The sequence below is a fragment of the Dendropsophus ebraccatus genome, chromosome 14 (genome assembly GCF_027789765.1).
Source record: "Dendropsophus ebraccatus isolate aDenEbr1 chromosome 14, aDenEbr1.pat, whole genome shotgun sequence".
NCBI lineage: Eukaryota > Metazoa > Chordata > Amphibia > Anura > Hylidae > Dendropsophus > Dendropsophus ebraccatus.
Genome location: NC_091467.1, coordinates 28,655,109 through 28,676,617, shown reverse-complemented (window position 1 = coordinate 28,676,617; position 21,509 = coordinate 28,655,109). Strand labels below are relative to the sequence as shown.

Here is a 21,509-nt window from a genome sequence, read left to right as displayed (position 1 = left end):
TTCTGTTGCGGATCCGGTACGTGTAAAGGTACCCTCAAATGCAACATTGCTCCTTTCTATAGAGCAAAATGGGAATTCTGTCTATGGCCCCGTTCACACTGAGCAAGAACCGCAGAATTCTGCCGTGCTCAGTGTCCTGCTTTGAGTGAATGAGAAGGCGCGTGCGCCCTCGGAATTCCACTGTTCTTGCTCAGTGTGAACGGGGCCTTTCTGTGCACACAGTGGAAATTTCCATCCGGAATTCTGTCCAGAATCCACGTTCCGCACAAAGAATGAACAGGTTCATTCTTTGGGTGGATTCTGCTAGAGCAGGCATGTCCAAACTTTTTTCGAAGAGTGCCAAATTTGATGAAGTGAACATGTGCGAGGGCCGACCATTTTGCTTGACATTCTTTGGACCATTAAAATTAATGCAAATAAACTTTTTTTTACAAAGGTTATTGAAAACGGCATACTTTTTATACTTAAAAAATCCCGGGGCACACCACCAACCAAAATGGCACAAAATGACACTAAAACAGTACATATTATACATATAGTTAATAATATAGATTCTAAATGTATTTATACTCACTCAGTGTGAAACCTGGGCCTGTTTCGATAAACACAAAAGGGATATCCCTGTTTCTCTCCCCCATCCCCATGTTTTTCTCCCCCCTGCTTCTCCCCCATCCCCATGTTTCTCTCCCCCCTGCTTCTCCCCCATCCCCATGTTTCTCTCCCCCCTGCTTCTCCCCCATCCCCATGTTTCTCTCCCCCCTGCTTCTCCCCCATCCCCATGTTTCTCTACCCCTGCTTCTCCCCCATCCCCATGTTTCTCTACCCCCTGCTTCTCCCCCATCCCCATGTTTCTCTACCCCCTGCTTCTCCCCCATCCCCATGTTTCTCTCCCCCTGCTTCTCCCCATCCCCATGTTTCTCTCCCCCCTGCTTCTCCCCCATCCCCATGTTTCTCTCCCCCCTGCTTCTCCCCCATCCCCATGTTTCTCTCCCCCCTGCTTCTCTCCTGTTTCTCCCCCATTCCTGCTCACCTTCCTTGAGATGCTCGCCGCGGGTGCCGTCCCCCTCACCTACTGGCCCGGACGTGCTCCTCCAATCAGGGGAGACCGGGAGCGTGGTGCGTGGCGCACCACGCTCCTGGTCTCCCCTGATTGGAGGAGCACGTACGGGCCAGTAGGTGAGGGGGACGGCGCCCGCGGCACACTGGTTGGAAAACACTGCTCTAGTGCACGGGAAAGGAAAGCCGAAATCTCGGACATCGCGAGATTTCGGCTTTCCTTTTCTGTGCACTAGAGTGGCGTGTTGCTGCCGGATACCTGGGGGGCTGTAAAAGTTCGGAATGCGGGCCGCAAATGGCCCGCGGGCCGGACTTTGGACATGCCTGTGCTAGAGGAATCCTATGGAAGTCAATGGGGCTTAAATTCAGCTTGAAGGGCGGGTTTACACTACGGAATTCTTGCGGACAATATCCGCGGAATTCCATCAGCTGTCCGCCCACACGGGCACGCGCTTTTCCGCCGGCTCCATAGACACCATTCTATGGGCCGGAGTATTCTGCGATCCGCTGAAAGAAGTGACAAGACACTAGAATGGTACAAAAAGAGAAGGTGGGAGCTACTAAAAATCTCTAAGTGGGATGCTGCCCATGTCCTTTAAACAGAACATATACCAAACAAGACAGAAAGACAAAGAATGGCGCACCCGCAATATAATAATGAATAAATTCGATTTCTTTATTTTCAAAACACATAAACAAAACAGCAAATGAACATACACTTAAAAACACCTAAAGAACCCAATCCGGGTAAACCATCACAGGGAGTACTTGTAATAATATACGTGTCCCTCCAACCGCAGCCCCAATAACAATAAATATCAGGCCCTATATCCTATCTAAATAGATAAGTCAGAACCCTGACCGTTTAAAATACACATATCCTAAAGTGCACAAGCTCACAAAAATAGCATGAACTAATAAATAAATGAATAAACGACCATGTATGAAATATAAATACTGAAAATCCTTATAATCCCCCCCCCCCAAAAAGTGACCAAGTGCAAAACTTATCCTATGATATCAGAGAGTCAGGGTCGAAACCATAACAGAATGAGTTACAGACCGGAGCCCCATCTCAGTGCCCTGGGTGACATGCGATCATTCTGTTATGGTTTCGACCCTGACTCTCTGATATCATAGGATAAGTTTTGCACTTGGTCACTTTTTTGGGGGGGGAATTATAAGGATTTTCAGTATTTATATTTCATACATGGTCGTTTATTCATTTATTTATTAGTTCATGCTATTTTTGTGAGCACGTGCACTTTAGGATATGTGTATTTTGAACAGTCAGGATTCTGACTTATCTGTTTAGATAGGATATAGGGCCTGATATTTATTGTTATTGGGGCTGCGGTTGGAGGGACACGTATATTATTACGAGTACTCCCTGTGATGGTTTACCCGGATTGGGTTCTTTAGGTGTTTTTAAGTGTATGTTCATTTGCTGTTTTGTTTATGTGTTTTGAAAATAAAGATATCGAATTTATTCATCATTATATTGCGGGTGCGCCATTCTTTGTCTTTCTGTCTTGTTTGGTATAAGACACTAGAATGGTGTCTATGGAGCTGGCGGAAAGGCGCCCAGATGTGCGGGCGGACAGCTGACGGAATTCCGCGGACATTGTCCGCGAGAATTCCGTAGCGTGAACCCGCCCGAACTCCGCTTGAATTCTGCCTGTGATGAATAGGCGAGGAAATTCAAGCAGAAAACTTTCCTCTACAATTCCTCAGTGTGCACATTTTCTAAAGGTGTTTAACTCCTGGAAAACCATTGTCAAACCCATAACCCTCCAGCTATTGCACAATTACAACTCCCATCATGCCTGGACAGCCAAAGCTTTGTCCGTCCAGGCATGATGGGTTTTGTAGTTCCTCCATAAGGCCTCCGCTGCCATCAGATCCCAAATGGAACCTGTTTTGTCGCCATAATTATACAGTCCCGGTCCCTAACATTCCATGTTTTTATTTATCACATTACTGCAAACACAAGAGACAGTGTCTGGTGATCAATAGGCACCAAGACACCACATTCCCTTCTCCTAAGTACAGCTGCTGGCTATGTGAACATGTAGGAAAAAACCACGAGAAAAAGAAGAAATAAAAACAATCCTCTATAGAGTCACACCATCCAACATACCCTATATGACGTGGAGGCGGAGCCAAACGTCAACGTTGTGAATCCTACGGTGAGAGATTTGTATTCCAAACACCGGAAGCCTGCGTTCCAACTGGCGGAAGTGTGCATCCGGAAGTTGTCTCCGCGGGCTCTTAGAACTCTGGAGCCGTCGCTGACTTGTGTGGCTGATGCTGCGGCAGCTTGTGCTTGGGATATATGGTGACTTCTCTTTCTGTCCTCTCTATGGTTACTAGCTGTAGCACGAGTCATAATGGAAACTACTTTCTTTCTGTCCGTATGTATTGCTTGGGATGCTACAAGTCTTAGCATGTCCTGACAGCAATTTCCTTTGCGGCAGCACTAACGTATTTGGGTCCCATAGACCACGGGGCAAAGGAGAGTTAGCAAAACTCGTGCAGGGGATTGGTGGAGGCGATGTCCTGAGCAGCCAATCAGAATCCAGCTTTTATAGTTTTAAAAAGTGAAAGCAGCAACCTGATTGGTTGCTTCATATCTACATTGCTCCATTGTGTGATCTGTAACCCTGACTATAAGGCACAGTGTATTGTACTGGCCCCATATGGGCCAGAGGCAAGTCCTTGGCAATGTCTGCGCCTTCCACAGTTACTGACACCAGTCGCTGGCCTGGGGTCACTGTCACATGTATTAATGGTGGGTGTGAACCCGGCCTCAGACTATAAACATATGACTGCTTTCTTCTAGAAACAGCGCCACCCCTCTCCACAGGTTGTGTGTAGTATTGCAGCTTTGCCACAGTCACTTCAGTGAAGCTGAACGTGTATATAAGGAGGGAGGGTCATCAGGTTGAGGAAGACGGCAGCTTTTTTTTAATCCTATAGAAAATCCTATAAAAGCATTGTCAAGTAAAAGTGTTGTCCTATCCACAGCATAGGGGATCACTACCAGAACGATGGCGGTCCAACCCCCAGTGATCAAGTGCAGGACTCCACTATGTTCTGAGGTCCTGTTGACCGTGAACGGTGTGGTAGTCAAGCATGGCCCCAGCTGGAAGACAAGGAACCCCTGCTTCTGTAATCAGACCCCCAATGATCAGTTAGTTATTTCCCTATATATATTGTTGTAACTTTTTATCTTGGGATAATCCCTTTAAAAGAACCTGTCGTCACTTTCATGCTGCCCAAACCACTGTGTAGTGCCTCTTTTCCCCTGTGGTGGCGCTGTAGGGAAATGAGATGTCAAGCGAATAGACAAAAAACAAATGGACATTGTCTGTTATTGAGACTTGAGGAAGATCAGACACCTGCAATGTTTGGGGCATGCTGGAGGTTGTAGTTGTCATTGGACACAACACATTTTATGTTCATTGCTTTTTATCTTTTCCAGGCTGTACGTTTCCAGGAACTCTTCTGCTCCGGGTCTGAAGATTTTGATGATGAGGTAATAGTATTCTTCACCATTGTGGTATACAGGTTCTCTGTGCTTCTGTCTATGTAAAGTGTGAGTATGGTCTTATTGAATGAGTGTCCTCCATTGCCTGGTCTCCATGTGGTGCAGCTAGCTGACTCCTAGAGACAAGTCTGGTGCTTTTTTAGGAAAGAAGACATGTTTTTCTAATTTCTTACAAGCCCTTTAAAGTGACTGTACCACCAGGCCCAGGCTGAAGCACTGGAGGCGGGCCGACCCACCCTTAGTGGGAGGAAACCCCAGCCCCTCTATGATGTAACTCCATTAGCATCAATGGAATCCTGTCATGGAGGGGCAGGGGTTTCTTCCCACTAAGGGTGGGTCGGCCCACCTCCAGTGCTTTAGCCTCAGCCTGGTGCTACAGTCACTTTAATTTCTTTCAAATTCACAAGTCACAGAGTTAGTTCCTATTACTGGGAGTTATTATTGACCGAAATGGATGATAATCGCACTTCCATCTTTTAGAAGAACAGAAGCTTCTTTGGTCGTATATGGCTGCCGTTAGCCGTCTACATGTTCAGGGGACCCCCGTACTCCCACCTATCAGACTTATCCTGAAGTGTGTATAGTGTCATCTATATCTCTTTTCTTTTGTAGGATTTCCTGTCTGCACTCGAGGATGCAGAGTCCAGTCAGGTTAGCCGTGAACCCGCATCGGTCTGCCTCAGGCCTATCTCTAAAGAAAAGGAATCTCGCTTTACAAAGTCTTTACCTGTTCAGCAAGCGGGTATCTCTGAAAGAAGCGTGAAATCTTCTAAATCTGAGGAAGTGGATGATGAGGAGCTGTTGTCCTTGTGCAGCGAGGTGGAGGCTAAGGTGTCTCAAGATCAAGCTCCAGAATCCAATCCCCTCCTCCGACCAGTTAACCAGAACAATGGCAAAGACCCAAATAGTTCTCCATTCCTGTTGCGGCCATCTCGAAGCAACCATGATGTGGGGACCAGACATTGTCTGAGCGACATCACTGCACAGTCACAGCATCCACATTTCAGTGCCAACCAGCACACAAACCCCAGTTTTCATCTAAGTGGTCAGTCTCCAGGACCCACTGCTAAAAGGCCATGTTTAAGGGCTGGTGTGGAAGCCCAGCCTGTTACCCCTGTGAGAAGTGGCAGCTTCACTAACTTGTCACATTCTGCGTATCCTCGTCCCAGTGTGTCACCCAGTGCATCAGGCTCAGCAAACATATGGCAGACTGGACTAGCCAACCCGCACCCAGTACTAAGAACTCCCCTGTCATCTCCTCGCCCGCACCCACCCAGTACTCTACAGACACCAGTGGTCACCAATCATCTCATACAACTAATGACAGCAGCTAACAAGACTCCTAAGAATTTGCCATGGGAGACACCTCCACCCAAAGAGCGGAGATTTCCAGGGCCAGCGGGACTCCTTCCACAGCAGGTGATCTATTTAATGAAACAATGGTGGATTATTATTAAAGGGGTATTCTGCTCAAACATATAACTTTTCATATGTTGCTGCCCATGGTGAGACTAACAATTAATTTCATGCTTGTTATTATCTATTCAGTCGCCTTTCCCCAGTTCTGAGCTGCTGCTTTCTGCTGAAGACACAAAAAATGTGTCTGAGCTTTTCTCTCCATCTCTCCCTCCTCCCCCTCCCTTCTGAGACAGCTGATATAAAGAAGTCCCTATCTGCAACTTTGGAGCGACTTTGTAATGCCAGGAGGATTAAAGGAGAAGTCTGGCGAAATTTTTTATGAAAGTATTGTATTGCCCCCCAAAAGTTATACAAATTCCCAATATACACTTATTACGGAAAATGCTTATAAAGTGCTTTTTCCCCTGCACTCACTACTGCATCTAGGCTTCACTTCCTGGATAACATGGTGATGTCATGTCCGGACTCCCAGAGCTGTGCGGGCTGTGGCTGCTGGAGAGGATGATGGCAGAGGGATGCTCAGTGTCCCTCCAGTGCCCTGTGTCCCTCAGTGTCCCCCTGCCATCATCCTCTCCAGCAGCTACAGCCCGCACAGCTCTGGAAGTAGGGTCGTGACATTACCATTTTATCCAGAAAGTGAAGCCTTGATGCAGTAGTAAGTGCAGGGGAAAAAAGCACTTTATGAGCATTTCCTGTAACAAGTGTATATTGGGGATTTGTATAACTTTTTGGGGGCAATACAATACTTTAATCACAGTTAGTAACTCTCCCAACATTACAAAGAAGATACAAAGTTGCAGATACAGCCTGCCAGGAACTTGTTTACATAATCTGTTTCAGAATGGAGGGGGGAGAGGGAGAGAAAAGCTCACACACATTTTCTATGTCTTAAGTAGAAATCAGCAGCTGAGAACTGGGGGAAGGAATCTGAATAGATAATAACAAGTATGGAATAAATCTCACCATAGTCTCACCATGGACAGCAACATATAACATCTGAATAGATCCAGCCCCTAAAGGGACCCTCCAGTTAAAATGGATACACTTTGTGATCACTGGCGAGTCTGAGAAGGGACGTGTCATTTTTCAGCCCCTCAGCACATAGCACAGTGTATAGTTTTTGCATTGAGTGTTTCTGTAATATAGGTTATGCGGACATATTTCATACAATATGGAAGTGACTGCTGATCTCATATGTTTACTCAGTACCTACATGTGATGTGAGTCGCTAGCCCTTCATTGCAATCAATAGTCACATTTGTCCAGCAGCACTTTTTATATAAAATTGCCACATTTTCTTGTCAAGAGTAGTGAGCTGATGAACGGCCGTCGTCTAGACATCGCCATCAATTCAAGTGGCAGGAAAGTGCTTGTATTTCAGGTCTTCTATCATCAGGTCTGATTAGGTGGGAGATGATTAGCATAAGTGGCGGTCACATATTCTTGTGGTGTTGACGGACACTGGTATAATGTCATTTAACTCCTGGACGTTGTGCACAGTAGGATCTGTATTGTGTCCTCCATGTGTGCAGCACAAACAACTTGTCTGGCTATTCAGAGGTCAGAGAGGTCAGTGACATCAGAGGAGAGAGCCTGGTGATGTAACTGTATCTTAACTCTTTGTTATCCTGTTTTGGTGCCTCATCTCTCCCCTCTCCATAGGAAAACCATGAAGACAGGGAGAGAGTTTCAAATTGCTTTTTCATGACAAAAATTCATTTTTCGGCTAATAAACCCAATTACAAAGTTTCCTAAAATCGCCTGTACTATTGATTTCTGCCAAAAAAATTACGACATTGACACTCTAAAGGGGTTATCCAGTGTTAGAAAAAACAGGGCCGCTTTCTTCCAGAGACAGCACCACTCTTGTCTTAAGTTTGGGTGCAGGTTTTGCAACTCCGTTCCAATGATTGCAAACCGCACCTCCTATGATACTTGGTGTCTACAATGCTCAGGTAGATGGTATGTGTCACAGTGACATCCACAGCATGCCAGGACATAGGGTCTCCCAGCAGGACATTGTCCAGAGCAATGCACTTTTTCCCATAGTGCACCCTGGTACCATCTCTTTAGAAACCCAGCTGTGATTCATCAGATTAAGCTGCAGCCTTCCATTGCTTCATGAGGCAGTTTTATGCTTTTGTGCCCATTGTAGGTGTTTTGGGCAGTGGACAGGGATCAGCATGGACTCTCTGATCAGTCTGCATCCATGCACCCCCATACACATCAGGCTATGCTCTGCAGTAGCTCTTCTGTGGGATTGGACCATATAGACTGTCCTTCATTCTTGTGAACCCAACTGAGCCTTGACCATTACCCTGTCATTGGTTCACAGGTTGTCCTTCTTTCAACCACCTTTAAGGGTAGTAACCACTACATACCAGGAACACCCCAGAGGCCCATCTCTAACCCAGGCCTCTCGCAATCACGCTTTTACCCTTGTCATAGTAGCCAGATCCTTACACTTGCCCGTCTTTTGTTGCTACCGTCAGATCACTTGCTTCCTAATATTCCCCACCCCTTGCATTATTGTCACCAGGTAATCTATGTTGCTTAGTTCACCTGTCAGTGGTTTTATTGCCATGGCTGATGGTATATGTATGTATGTAGAAGGTACATACATGGTCGGTGCTTTAAACCTTGGTTATGCTGGTGCCTGCCTGCCATCTGCTGGTGGTAGGCATAGTGCCGGAAGGGTAACCTGATAATCTTTGGATGTCATATGACTTGTTGCTGTACTTTTGTCCTTAAATAAACTTAACATCTACATCTGTTCCTAGGGCAGTGCCAGAAAGCTCGATGAAATCCTGGTGTCCACTCCTCATACCCCAAGCCACGGGGCACGTGCTAAACCACATAGTAAGGTGAGTCCGTCCAACATTTATTCTTTTCTGTGTTTAGCATTTCTTCTCCATCTATATACATCAGCCCAGCTCTAGGCTCATGATATCCTTTATCTACAGCAGGGGGGATCCTCACAGCAGCCAATAGAAGAGCAGTTTATGAGAGGTCCCTGGGCCACCATGAAAGCTGAGCTGTCATTGGATGAAAACGACCCTACCTGCTTCCTTCGAACATACAGTGTGGTCATGGTTCTACGCAAGGTATACCATTGTCTGTATTGTCCAGGGCTGTGGAGTCGATAAGACGCAGCTCCGACTCCAGCTCTGACTCCGACTCCTGAATTTTATCAGGGCTGACTCCGACTCCTGCTCCTTCATAAATGTCCGGTCATATACCATGGGAGTAATTTATCACACTGGCTCAGCAGCTTCTCCCTAATGCCCTACATGATCCTGGGGCGACTTCTGAGGAAAAAAGGAAAGATATAAACCAGCTTCTCCTGTGTGTGCAGTGGATGCATCCAGTCTCCAGCCTCCATGTCCTGAACTACTCACAACTAGACTAGATGGAGCAGGTGGTCTTTTCCTGCTGACAGCCTTTTATGTTTGTAACTAATATTCACCATAGCACACACACGCAGCCTGCTGCAGCCATAGCACAGACACGCAGCCTGCTGCAGCCATAGCACAGACACGCAGCCTGCTGCAGCCATAGCACAGACACGCAGCCTGCTGCAGCCATAGCACAAACACGCAGCCTGCTGCAGCCATAGCACAGACACGCAGCCTGCTGCAGCCGTAGCACAGACACGCAGCCTGCTGCAGCCGTAGCACACACACGCAGCCTGCTGCAGCCGTAGCACACACACGCAGCCTGCTGCAGCCGTAGCACACACACGCAGCCTGCTGCAGCCGTAGCACACACACGCAGCCTGCTGCAGCCGTAGCACACACACGCAGCCTGCTGCAGCCGTAGCACACACACGCAGCCTGCTGCAGCCGTAGCACACACACGCAGCCTGCTGCAGCCGTAGCACACACACGCAGCCTGCTGCAGCCGTAGCACACACACGCAGCCTGCTGCAGCCGTAGCACACACACGCAGCCTGCTGCAGCCGTAGCACACACACGCAGCCTGCTGCAGCCGTAGCACACACACGCAGCCTGCTGCAGCCGTAGCACACACACGCAGCCTGCTGCAGCCGTAGCATACACACACACACACAGAGCCTGCTGCAGCCATATCACACACACACACAGCTGCAGCAATAGCACACATACATATACATACACACACACACACACACAGCTGCAGCAATAGCACACACACACACACAGCTGCAGCCATAGAACACTGGAGAAAAACACTACATTGAGGACAGAGGTTCCTGCTACACTACTTATTTCTTCTCCTCCTCCTCCTCTATATTACACAGGATATCTTCATATTACACTGCTGCTCATATACAATCATCCAGCATCCAGGAAGTAAACAGCAAAGATCTCCCCCCACACAATGGACTCTTCCAGCTCAGAAACAAACTGCCAAATAGTGACCGACAACTTTTCCCCGACCACCCTTATGTAATCGGGCCAGTGTCCTATTAGAATGTTGTGATCCCTGAGAAAGCCGCTAGACTGCGGAACACGTGGGGTGATTTCTTATCCCATCTGACTTTCATTCTGTTGAACTGCATATGGTGATCTTTTCCAATTTTTTTCCTATTCACCATTTTTTGTGGTTATATTTTGTTTTACCGGGTCTCTGTCTAGGTAGAGATGTTGGATTTTTGTTATTGTACATACAGTCCAGAGTCAGAGTGGTAGATTAGTCCTGGCTGGAACACCAGCAGGACTTATGGTGTGACATTTTAGTGTTTTTAATGTAGAGCAGTATTTGGGGTGTTGTCTCCCTCATTTTACTACTCCTGTACATTCATATATTTATGTGGTATTTTGTATCTATGTCAGTGTTATAATAAAGATTTTTGTGATGTGCTACCATTTTTTGTGCATATGCTATTTTTCTTTTGAGAGGATGATGTACTACTTATATACATTGGTTTAGCACTCGCTGATTATTAGTTGTGCCCACGAGCTTTATATATATATATATATATATATATATATATATATATATATATATATATATATATAACTATTAGAATGTTGCTCAAAATATATATTGATGAGCAATAAAATAAATAAAATTCATATCAAAATCAATTTTAAATAGTTGTAAGATTTATTTATTTTTTTTTTTAAAGCTGGAGTCGGTATATTTTTTCCGACTCCAGCCAGAACTAGTTCCGACTCCCAACTCAACGACTCCGACTCCACAGCCCTGATGAAATCTTAAGGTCCTTTTACACGGGCCCTGCTTGAGTAAGAGGACTAGGGATCGGCCAATGGGCAAGGAATCTCTCAATCATCAACTGATCATATTTCTTGCGTGGCCATTTAAATCATTGTTAGTCGGCCGCACATACCCGTTTACATGGGAAGAAGATAAGTCTCTGCACATGAGCGTTGATCTCGCTGGTCAGAGCTGTTTATTGCAGTAGTGTTGGGCTGTGTAAAAGGGCCCTTGCTTAGTTCTATTAGATCCTGCTCACCCCCTGTTCTTCCTCCAATCCGTGCAGGCAGCTCTCAAGCAACTCCCAAGGAACAAAGTCCCAAGAATGGCGGTGGCCCTTAAAACGCTAACCCCGGCCAATGGAGATGCTAGTGCAGTATTCAGAGACCCAACAGGTATTGTGAGCGCTACTCTTCCCATTGTCCTGCAGTAGAGCTCTAATGGACCCCATTATAAATCATAAGGGTCCTATGTGTGTCATGTAACTGATCTGGTTTTACCTTTATTGGCCCCCGTTTCCTCATCCAGCTTTCTCCTTTATAGTCATTGTACATTAACTACTCATGTGTCTGCTTTCCTCCAGGAGATATTCAGGGCACTGTCCATCATCTATTACTAGAGGAACGAGAGAGTGAACTGAAGATCGGTAGTGTCCTCTTGTTAGAGCAGGTAACTGTGATCTACGTTATATTCTGGGTCTGGGTGGTGAGGCCCCCTAAGTCTCTAAAATAAATGGGCAACAGCGCTAGCAGGGAACGGATGGACACAAACCCTGTAGAAAATCTGTAGGCTTTTTGTTAATCCATACATCACTCCTGAGTCAAGTCAGGATTATGGGGGGTCTCGGTATCAATTAAAGGGATAGTTCAGCAAAAAATTAGTTTTTTTTTTTTTAATCAACTGGTACCAGAAAGTGCCAGAGATTTGTAATTTACTTCTATTAAAAAAATATCAAGTCTTCCTGTACTTATCAGCTGCTAGATGACATGCAGGAAGTGCTGTTTTCTTTCCAGTCGCGCAAGCAGGATAGGTTTTCTATGGGGATTTGCTACTACTCTGGACAGTTCCTGTCACGGTCAAGAGGTGGCAGCAGAGAGCACTGTGTCAGACTAAAAAGAATACACCACTTCCTGCAGGGCATACAGCAGCTGATAAGTACTGGAAGACTTGAGAATTTTTTTTAATAGAAGTAAATTACAAATCTCTGTAACTTTCTGGCACTAGTTGATTTGAAAGAATATTTTTTTGTTGAACTACCCCTTTAAAACTTCGGACATGTCTCTATAACAGGTTAGAGCATGGGTGTCAAACTGGTGGCTTTCTGGCTGTTTCATAACATCATGCATGGACAGCCAAAGCTTGTCATTGTCAGCCTCTGGACATAAATAATGAAGGCTTCTATTCAGTCTGTCCTGGTCATGTGATGTTCACACATTAGTAATGAGAGTCTTGTCTTTTGATGGAACTATGACTTAGGTCTACTTGCCGACACCAGACAACCCCCTTTAAATTGTAGTCATTGATCTCATGCATTTGTTTTCTGCCTTCACAGGTCGGAGTGTTCTCACCGTCTCATCGCAATCATTATCTTAATGTCACCCCCAGCAACTTGGTAAAAATCTATCCCCCTCTAGAGGAAGGTGGGAAAAGCAAGGTAAGGGACATGACCTGGGAGTGATGCTCCTTATGTAACCAGCAGCACTTCCTGCCTTTTATATGTAATATGGAGGTTCATTATTATTTAACTAAACAATATTACCTGCTTTCTCCCAGCATTGAGAGGACACTGATGCACTAGTAGAGGACCAGTCACTTCTCCTGACATGTCTGGCTTGGTACATATGTGTACCCATGTGTATTGACTAATCTGTGCTGAGTCCATATAGGAGCAACATTATATTTCCAGGAGAATTAACAGAGAAACAGCCAATGCAGAGTTGTAAGGGAAAAAAAATTATCTTTATGGAAATAAAACCTTACTGCTTCTGTCTGCATCCAGGCGGCCATGACACATGATGAGGTGGATTTGAACAGCAACCAGACACGGTCACCACTTTATCCCTCATCCAGCACAGACAGTGATCCACGGACATCCCCAGTGCCCATGTCCAGCACATCACATGCCAGAAGCTGTCCTTCATCTTCCAGAAGTCCTCACCCTGCAGGATCTCATGCATCCTTCAACACTACATGGTCAGACGGCCATCCAGCGGCTTCTCACCCAACATTCAGCACAGAACGTCCAAAAACCCCACAACCAGACTGGGAAACGGGTAAGCAGGGGCGTAGCTAATGTCTCTTGGGCCCTGGTGCAAGAGGTCAACTTGGGCCCCCCCCCCCTTTCTCGATGCTATTGGTAGATATATATCTCAAGACTGATATTACCAATAATACCAGTATACAGGAAATATTATCACCGTACATATTACCGCCATACTGTTACTAAACAAATCCTGTTTACTGAGACCCATATTACCAGTACACAAGGGGAAATATTACTGCCACACCACAACCCTCACCACCATATTGTTACTGACCAAATCCAGTATACTAAATCCAATAAAACACAGTACCAGATAACAACAAATAATACCACCACATACTGACTAACACCACCACTGCTACTGAATATAATCCTCTGTACATAGACCAATATCACCTCATCCAGTCATATAGAGGTGGATGCAGCTCCACACAGGCTCTATACACCATATAAATTACAGTGCAGTTATATCAAGTGACTCACAGGGGACGTCTTCTCTGATCGGAGTTCTTCCCTTTTCATCTTCTTCTCCATCTGCCCTGGGCCATTATGAGAACGTCTGAGCCACGAATCCACAGAATCTGCCAGACAGACATATTAGTCTCCTCACACTGACACCATCCTCATCTCTATACACACTGCACATCTGTATTGGCCCCTTTACACCCTCATTTAGTAGCTAGCCCTGACACTATGTGACCCCCTTATAGTACATATCCCCCTCTGTGCATGCCCTATTGTATACACCCCCCATGTAGTCCACCTTATAGATGGCCCCCCAATGTTTCCCCCTTATAGAAGCCCCCCCATGTTATCCCCCATATAGATGCCCCCCATGTTATCCCCCATATAGATGCCCCCCATGTTATCCCCCATATAGATGGCCCCCCATTTTATCCCCCTTACAGATGCCCCCCATGTTGTCCCCTCCTCCTGCCCCTTCATCAACATACTACTACCCCTTTCATCCTCCTGCCCTCCATCATCATACCACTACACCCTTCATCATCCTCTTGTTCCTTCATCATCATACCACTACACCCCCATCATCCTCTTGTTCCCTCATCATCATACCACTACACCCCCATCATCCTCTTGTTCCATCATCATCATACCACTACACCCCCATCATCCTCTTGTTTCATCATCATACCACTACACCCCCATCATCCTCTTGTTTCATCATCATACCACTACACCCCCCATCATCCTCTTGTTCCATCATCATCATACCACTACACCCCCATCATCCTCTTGTTTCATCATCATACCACTACACCCCCATCATCCTCTTGTTTCATCATCATACCACTACACCCCCCATCATCCTCTTGTTCCATCATCATCATACCACTACACCCCCATCATCCTCTTGTTCCTTCATCATACCACTACACCCCCCATCATCCTCTTGTTTCATCATCATACCACTACACCCCCCATCATCCTCTTGTTCCATCATCATCATACCACTACACCCCCATCATCCTCTTGTTCCTTCATCATACCACTACACCCCCATCATCCTCTTGTTCCTTCATCATACCACTACACCCCTCATCATCCTCTTGTTCCAGCATCATACAACTACACCCCTCATCATCCTCTTGTTCCATCATCATCATACCACTACACCCCCATCATCCTCTTGTTCCTTCATCATACCACTACACCCCCCATCATCCTCTTGTTTCATCATCATACCACTACACCCCCCATCATCCTCTTGTTTCATCATCATACCACTACACCCCTCATCATCCTCTTGTTTCATCATCATCATACCACTACACCCCTCATCATCCTCTTGTTCCATGATCATACAACTACACCCCCATCATCATACCACTACACCCCCCATCATCCTCCTGCCCTCCATCATCATACCACTACACCCCCATCATCCTCTTGTTCCTTCATCATACCACTACACCCCTCATCATCCTCTTGTTCCATCATCCTCATACCACTACACCCCCCATCATCCTCCTGCCCTCCATCATCATACCACTACACCCCCATCATCCTCTTGTTCCTTCATCATACCACTACACCCCCCATCATCCTCTTGTTCCTTCATCATACCACTACACCCCCCATCATCCTCTTGTTCCATCATCATCATACCACTACACCCCTCATCATCTTCTTGTTCCATCCTCATACCACTACACCCCCATCATCCTCTTGTTCCATCATCATACCACTACACCCCCATCATCCTCTTGTTCCATCATCATACCACTACACCCCCATCATCCTCTTGTTCCATCATCATACCACTACACCCCCATCATCCTCTTGTTCCATCATTATCATACCACTACACCCCCATCATCCTCTTGTTCCATCATCATACCACTACACCCCCATCATCCTCTTGTTCCATCATCATACCACTACACCCCCCATCATCCTCTTGTTCCATCATCCTCATACCACTACACCCCTCATCATCCTCTTGTTCCTTCATCATACCACTACACCCCCATCATCCTCTTGTTCCATCATCATCATACCACTACACCCCCATCATGTCCTTTAAAACAAAAAAATCTTTACTCACCTGAATGGTTCCTCTAGTCTTCTAGTCACGCGCGCTGGCGGGCTTCTCGCAGCGGGGGCGGGGCTTCCCGCGGAGGGGGCGGAGCTTCGCGGGACCTGTCTTTTTGCCTACCTGATGCTCCCAGCCCCGCACGTCAGCCGGCCCCGTCCCAGCCGCCTCTTGTGATCGCAGGCAAAACATTGCTTGCGGTCACAAGAGGGAGTGGGAGGGGAGCAGTGCAGTGGCAAGGGGGGGCCTCGCGGCCCCCCCCTTGGTAGCGGCCCGGTCGCGGCGGCGACCGCGGTAGCTGCGCCACTGCAAGCAGCTTCGGGAACACAGCAAGGTGGCATGGGGGGCCCAGCCGGGCCCCCCTGGCTGGCGGGCCGGGTCGCAACTGCGACCGTTGCGACCCCTGTAGCTACGCCACTGCGGGTAAGTAAAAATATTGGGTGTCCTTTTAACATTTGCTGCTTTTAAATGGGTTACCTCTGGATAGACCATTAATATAAGATTGGTAGGGGTCCAACTCTCCAATCTTGTTTTGATTGTCTGGAGAATAGGCCGCCAAGTTTAAGACTGGCTAACCCTTCTATCCATAGATCGTGTGTACTGTTAGAGCTCGTTCTACTTAATAAGAATAAGACTGGGTTGCAATACCAGATTCAGCCTGTAGACAAGAGCTTCTTCAAGACAAGACCACTTCAATATATTTATATCCTTTGTGGTGTTTATTGTTTTGCAGATGATCTTGATTTGCTGCTATGTGACCTTCCATAGGACTAACATGGGGCTTCCAAACCAATGGATGTTACTCGTATTGTAGCATTGGACAGAACCTTCTGATGAAATGGCTATTGGAACCTAATAAATAAGTGAATAAATGGAATATACTAGAACATTAAAAGCATCCTTGGAGACCTTGGAAAGGGAGGCTCAATCTCATAATTTTCCATTGTTCAGCTTTACATTGTATATTGTCAATGGAGAGCGCATCAGCACATTGTTACAGATCGTCTGCACTCTCCATATGAATTTCAGACTAGTATAAGTGGTACACATGTTCTGCATTGACATTGTAGCAACTGGGGGATATCCCTGCTTGACCCTCCTCTAATCCCCACCACTAGAGAATAGAGCGGTGTTCCCCCAACCTGTGGCTGTCCAGTTGCCCAACTGCTGTACATAGGAGTTGTTAAGAAGAGCTGGATTAGAATAATAGGCATTAAGGGGTTAATGCTAATGCAGGTTCCAGTTGTAAAACTATAACAAGCAGCATGCCCTGACAGCCTGGGATATGTGGACAAGATGGGGATCTAGCACTTTTCAGGCCTTGATCGTCCAAATTCAAATGCATGAAATTTGAGTTTTGGTAACAGTAAATGGTAAAAATTAAAGATGAACGAATCTCGAGCACGCTTGGGTCCGTCCAAACCTAAGCAGGATTACTGTTGGCCGCAGAAGTTGGATGCATCCCCATGGAGTTCGGGAAAACATAGATACATGTTGCCCTTTCTGGTTTGGACGGACCCGAGTGTGCTTAAGATTCACATTATCTGTAGTAAGAATCTATATTTTGCTATGTTTTGTATTCTGACCTGTTATAATAAACTGAAAGGATACGTTATAACACCCGAGTCACCATGTATTTGGGAGGATGGTTGTACTTTGCAATGTGCATCATCTCTATAGTGAGTAGAATGAATAACTTTCTATATCACCGATGGGATATGTGAAGTGACACAGCTGCTAATCGGAGCTGAGCAAGATGGGAGTCATCTGACAACTTAGTAGAGGGGGCTAGCCTAACTAAGAGATGTTAGACCAGCCTCCTCCTATGGATCATGACATTGACACTAGATGGTGGCTGAAGAATCTGTGGTCGACAAGAACTGGTAAGTATGAATTTACTACACTTCCTGGAGAGTCAAGGAGGGGGGGGGGGGGGGTAGGGAAGGGGGGGGCATATAGGTGACTGAAACACATTACAAAGTTATATAACTTTGTAATGTGTTTCAAATACCAGTAAAACGTTATCACCAGAGCCGCCCTTTAATGGAGGGATTAATCTTTCAGACCTTTAATTGTATAACTTATCTGCCAATATGAAAGTTCTTCAGGATTGGTTCCAGAACACATCTTGATACTCCTGATACCTTTAGAAACATATCTGAAAGGAAATCTCTTATCTTTTATTTTTTCAGGCGTGCCTGTGGCCTGATATGTTCTATTTTTACAGGCCCAAAGCTCTGTGATCCACAGAGTTGGGTTGATTTGCTGTGTCCCTACCTGACTACCGTGAAAAAAAAGTCAAAAAATTCTTGACACCTATTATCAGACTACAGACTACTTCTACTTTTACATTAATGACGCATTGACATGTCAATTGTTTGGGCGGACGGCGGAATCTGTCCGAGCTTAGAATGGAGTCTATGGCGCGGGCGGAGAGTCAAGTGGGGGCGAGCGGCGAAATCCACGTGATGTTATCTGTGCGGATTCCGTAGTGTGAATGTGCCCTAAGGATCGAATCAGAAGATGCTTTAATACAATGACATGGTATTTAGAACAGAATCTTATAAGGTATGACCCTCTAACCTATAATCACTTCAGGCCCAATGTGCTTACTCCCTTTCCCCTTCTACTCTCGGTGTGTGCGTCTTGTAAAGGCCGTATTGCACTGAAGGAATTATCGGCCCTACTTGCTTGATTAGTGATCAGTTAAGCCGATAATTCTTTAGTGTTATAGCACATAATGAAAAGCAACGATCAGTTGGCATGCACAATATCGACCGATTGTGGTCTTTGAACATGTTGAAAAATGTAATAGGAGTCCCCCGTGTAATAGGTGTGGTGGCAGCAGACAACCACTGACTTCAATAGGCTGCCCAATGGATCTAAGGGGTGTTCGGGCGGCCCCTTCTCAGGGCCGTATTTACCACTAGGCACCGGTGGTCCGGTGCCTAAGGCAGCACCTTGCAGGGGGGCAGCACCAGGGAGGAGAAAACAACTTTTTTTGTTTTTATTTTTTTAGTCTCCCACCTCCCGGTCAGACTTACCAGTAAATCTGGTGTCTTTTTGAGAGGGGTGTGGGGGGGGGGGGTATGGTCAGGTCTGGTGTGGCAGTGTTGTTCAGGTCTGGTATGGCTGTGACGCCTGGAGCTATTACCTACTTATTTCCTTCAGACATATGCAGACTGCTCTAATTGATTCTATGTGAAAATTTAGCTTTCAAGCAGTTAAAAACCATGAAAAACGTGATTCAGACAATGTTTCTACATTTAGAAAAAAAAGCATGTGGCAGAAACCACGCTCCCCAAGATGGGGCGTCTTCAGGTTTAGTGCCTAGGGCAGCAGCAGCTGTTAATACAGCCCTGCCCCTTCTGCTGCTCCCCACTCGCTGTCTGTGCATGTAACCTGACAGGTCGGTGATTGCTTCCCCTGATGGGTCTTGTAATATGGCCTTAATTCATAATAGAAGATTCAGTAATCTACTACTGTTTTGGAAAGCCTTCCCTTTTTTCTTCTTTCCACTCTCAGAAGTCCCTAAGTTAAATATTGAGAGACTCAAAGAAAAATGGGAGGCTGATCTGGGTCCCCTTGAGGACGATCTTTGGAAGGAGGTCTTAGAGATGACACCTCAGTTGTCTTTGGGGGAGCAGCACCGTTTGTCCCAGATATATCTTTTGCATCGGGTGTATAGGACACCGGAGTTCTTATATAAAGTGGGGGTCTGCTCTGATGCTCTATGTCCTAGATGTTGAAGGGACGAGGGAGGGGTCCTGCACATGTTCTTGCGATGCCCCAAATTGACACGGTACTGACAGGAAGTTGCTTCCACCATTCAGAATGTATTTTCTATTCTATTAAAACAATCCCCCTTAGTATGTATTCTGGGCTATGTGGAACACTTAAATGTAACTACCCCTGAAAAAAATAGCTATTGCCCGGATACTATACATGGCAAGGAAATTGATTGCCCAATCCTGGCTTGACCAGGATCCCCCCGACGATCTCAGCCCTCATTGCTAAGGTAAACTGGCTCATTGCCAACGATAAACATGCTTACAAGAAACGGGAAGCTATGAAAAAGTTCGAAAAAATATGGGCCCATTGGCTAGACACTCCAAGCCTGGCACCGTTGTTGCTTACAAGGGGCAGGGCCACTCCCTCTGTGGTTCCCTGATTTATATCTATGTACAAAGTTTTAGACACGATTGTTAGACACATGTTCTTCGCATCCTGTTGGTTGTCACAGATGATCCAGAGACTCGTTTACGCTCGGCATATTTTATTGAGTCGCATTTTTCTATACAGATGGATATACTAAATACTACAATGGACATTGCCAATACAGTTTTTGTACTGTTTGTGTTGTTATTGTTTTGCGGGGACTGGACTTGTGTGTTGTCCTTCTCTGCTGTTGTTCTTTATAAATGAAAAAAGCTTAATAAAAATTACTTTGATTTAAAAAAAAAAAAAAAATATTGAGAGACTACATCTTGGGACTTCTTAGTCTCAGTACATGCACCAATCTGCTATTTAAAAAGTAACAGTTAAAAAAGTCACGTAGGCTTGTATGGGTGAGAAAAGAAGCAAGTAAACCCCTCATTGTTCCTCTGTTGTGCCGCCCCAGGTTCCCGTTTATCTCCACTGGCTGGGTATATCACGTACACAACTCCTGCAGCAGCAATGTCACGGCCTGGCTGAGCAATTGCCCACTCAGTTAATCAATGACTGAGGCAGTATCCCGCCCCAGTCACTGATTGGCTGGGGGTGCAATCACTCAACCGGGATTGTGATGTTGCAGCTAACGGAGCTGCAGAACCCCAGCTGATGTGAACGTGACCCAGGAGCAGCGCTACAGAGGCACTAGGAGGTGTTGGTTTACTTGTTTATTTGCTCGCCCACCCCGCCTGCCTGCCGTTTTTACAGTTTGTCATTCTTCTCCTTTAATATCTAGCCTACCAAGATGGAAATATCACAGACTTACGGACTACTTTCCAGAACTTCTTTATTTTCTCCAACACCCTCCTTCCCTCAACCCCCCTCCCCCTCCATATCATAATAATATAACTGTAATTTGTAATTATAATATTATTACCTCTTATTGACCATCGTAAAAAGGCATATCAACAGTCCCTAAGGGGTGATCACTGTAGGGCGGTGATATAGGGGAACACACAACAATTGGGGAAATAATTCTGCGGATCACGACACTATCCAACAGGATGACTTGCTCCTCCATCAACCAATGACAGACTCCATTGCCAAGGAAAAAAATGGACACCTTAAATATTATATGTTCAAGTCCTATTCTTTGCACAGTGACTGTGACAATAAGGGACCCAATAGGGACAGGCGACCCCATAGTTATATTCAGGAAGGTGACACTGCAAAAATATGTTTACCATGTGGAGAAGTCGAGATGCCTGGGTTATAAATAGGACATCGCTCCTCTCTCTCGCTGACTGTCCCAGCAA

The 21,509-nt window shown here is 45.9% G+C and overlaps 2 protein-coding genes across 5 annotated transcripts in view; one reads left to right on the top strand and one right to left on the bottom strand.

The window, feature by feature from the left end:
* Positions 1–3,309, bottom strand: part of HDAC5 (histone deacetylase 5) — a 74,138-nt gene extending 70,829 nt beyond the window's left edge. For both annotated transcript variants that reach the window (XM_069952539.1, XM_069952540.1), the window contains exon 1: positions 3,197–3,309. The gene's annotated coding sequence lies outside the window, so the exon portion shown is untranslated. The remainder of the gene's footprint in view (positions 1–3,196) is intronic.
* On the top strand, positions 3,296–17,659 carry HROB (homologous recombination factor with OB-fold). Of its 3 annotated transcripts, none has more exons than XM_069952544.1 (10): positions 3,296–3,394; positions 4,541–4,594; positions 5,219–6,025; positions 8,806–8,889; positions 8,989–9,129; positions 11,511–11,619; positions 11,808–11,893; positions 12,777–12,878; positions 13,224–13,497; positions 16,775–17,659. In XM_069952544.1, exons 1-10 carry the CDS (start codon positions 3,392–3,394, stop codon positions 16,807–16,809), a joined length of 1,695 nt encoding a protein of 564 aa, XP_069808645.1. In that variant the 5' UTR covers positions 3,296–3,391; the 3' UTR covers positions 16,810–17,659. The 3 variants fall into 3 exon arrangements, with proteins under 3 accessions (XP_069808645.1, XP_069808647.1, XP_069808646.1); XM_069952545.1 differs by lacking the exon at positions 3,296–3,394 and adding an exon at positions 3,643–3,847; XM_069952546.1 differs by lacking the exons at positions 13,224–13,497; positions 16,775–17,659 and adding an exon at positions 12,998–13,197.
* The last annotated feature ends 3,850 nt before the right edge of the window (positions 17,660–21,509 follow it).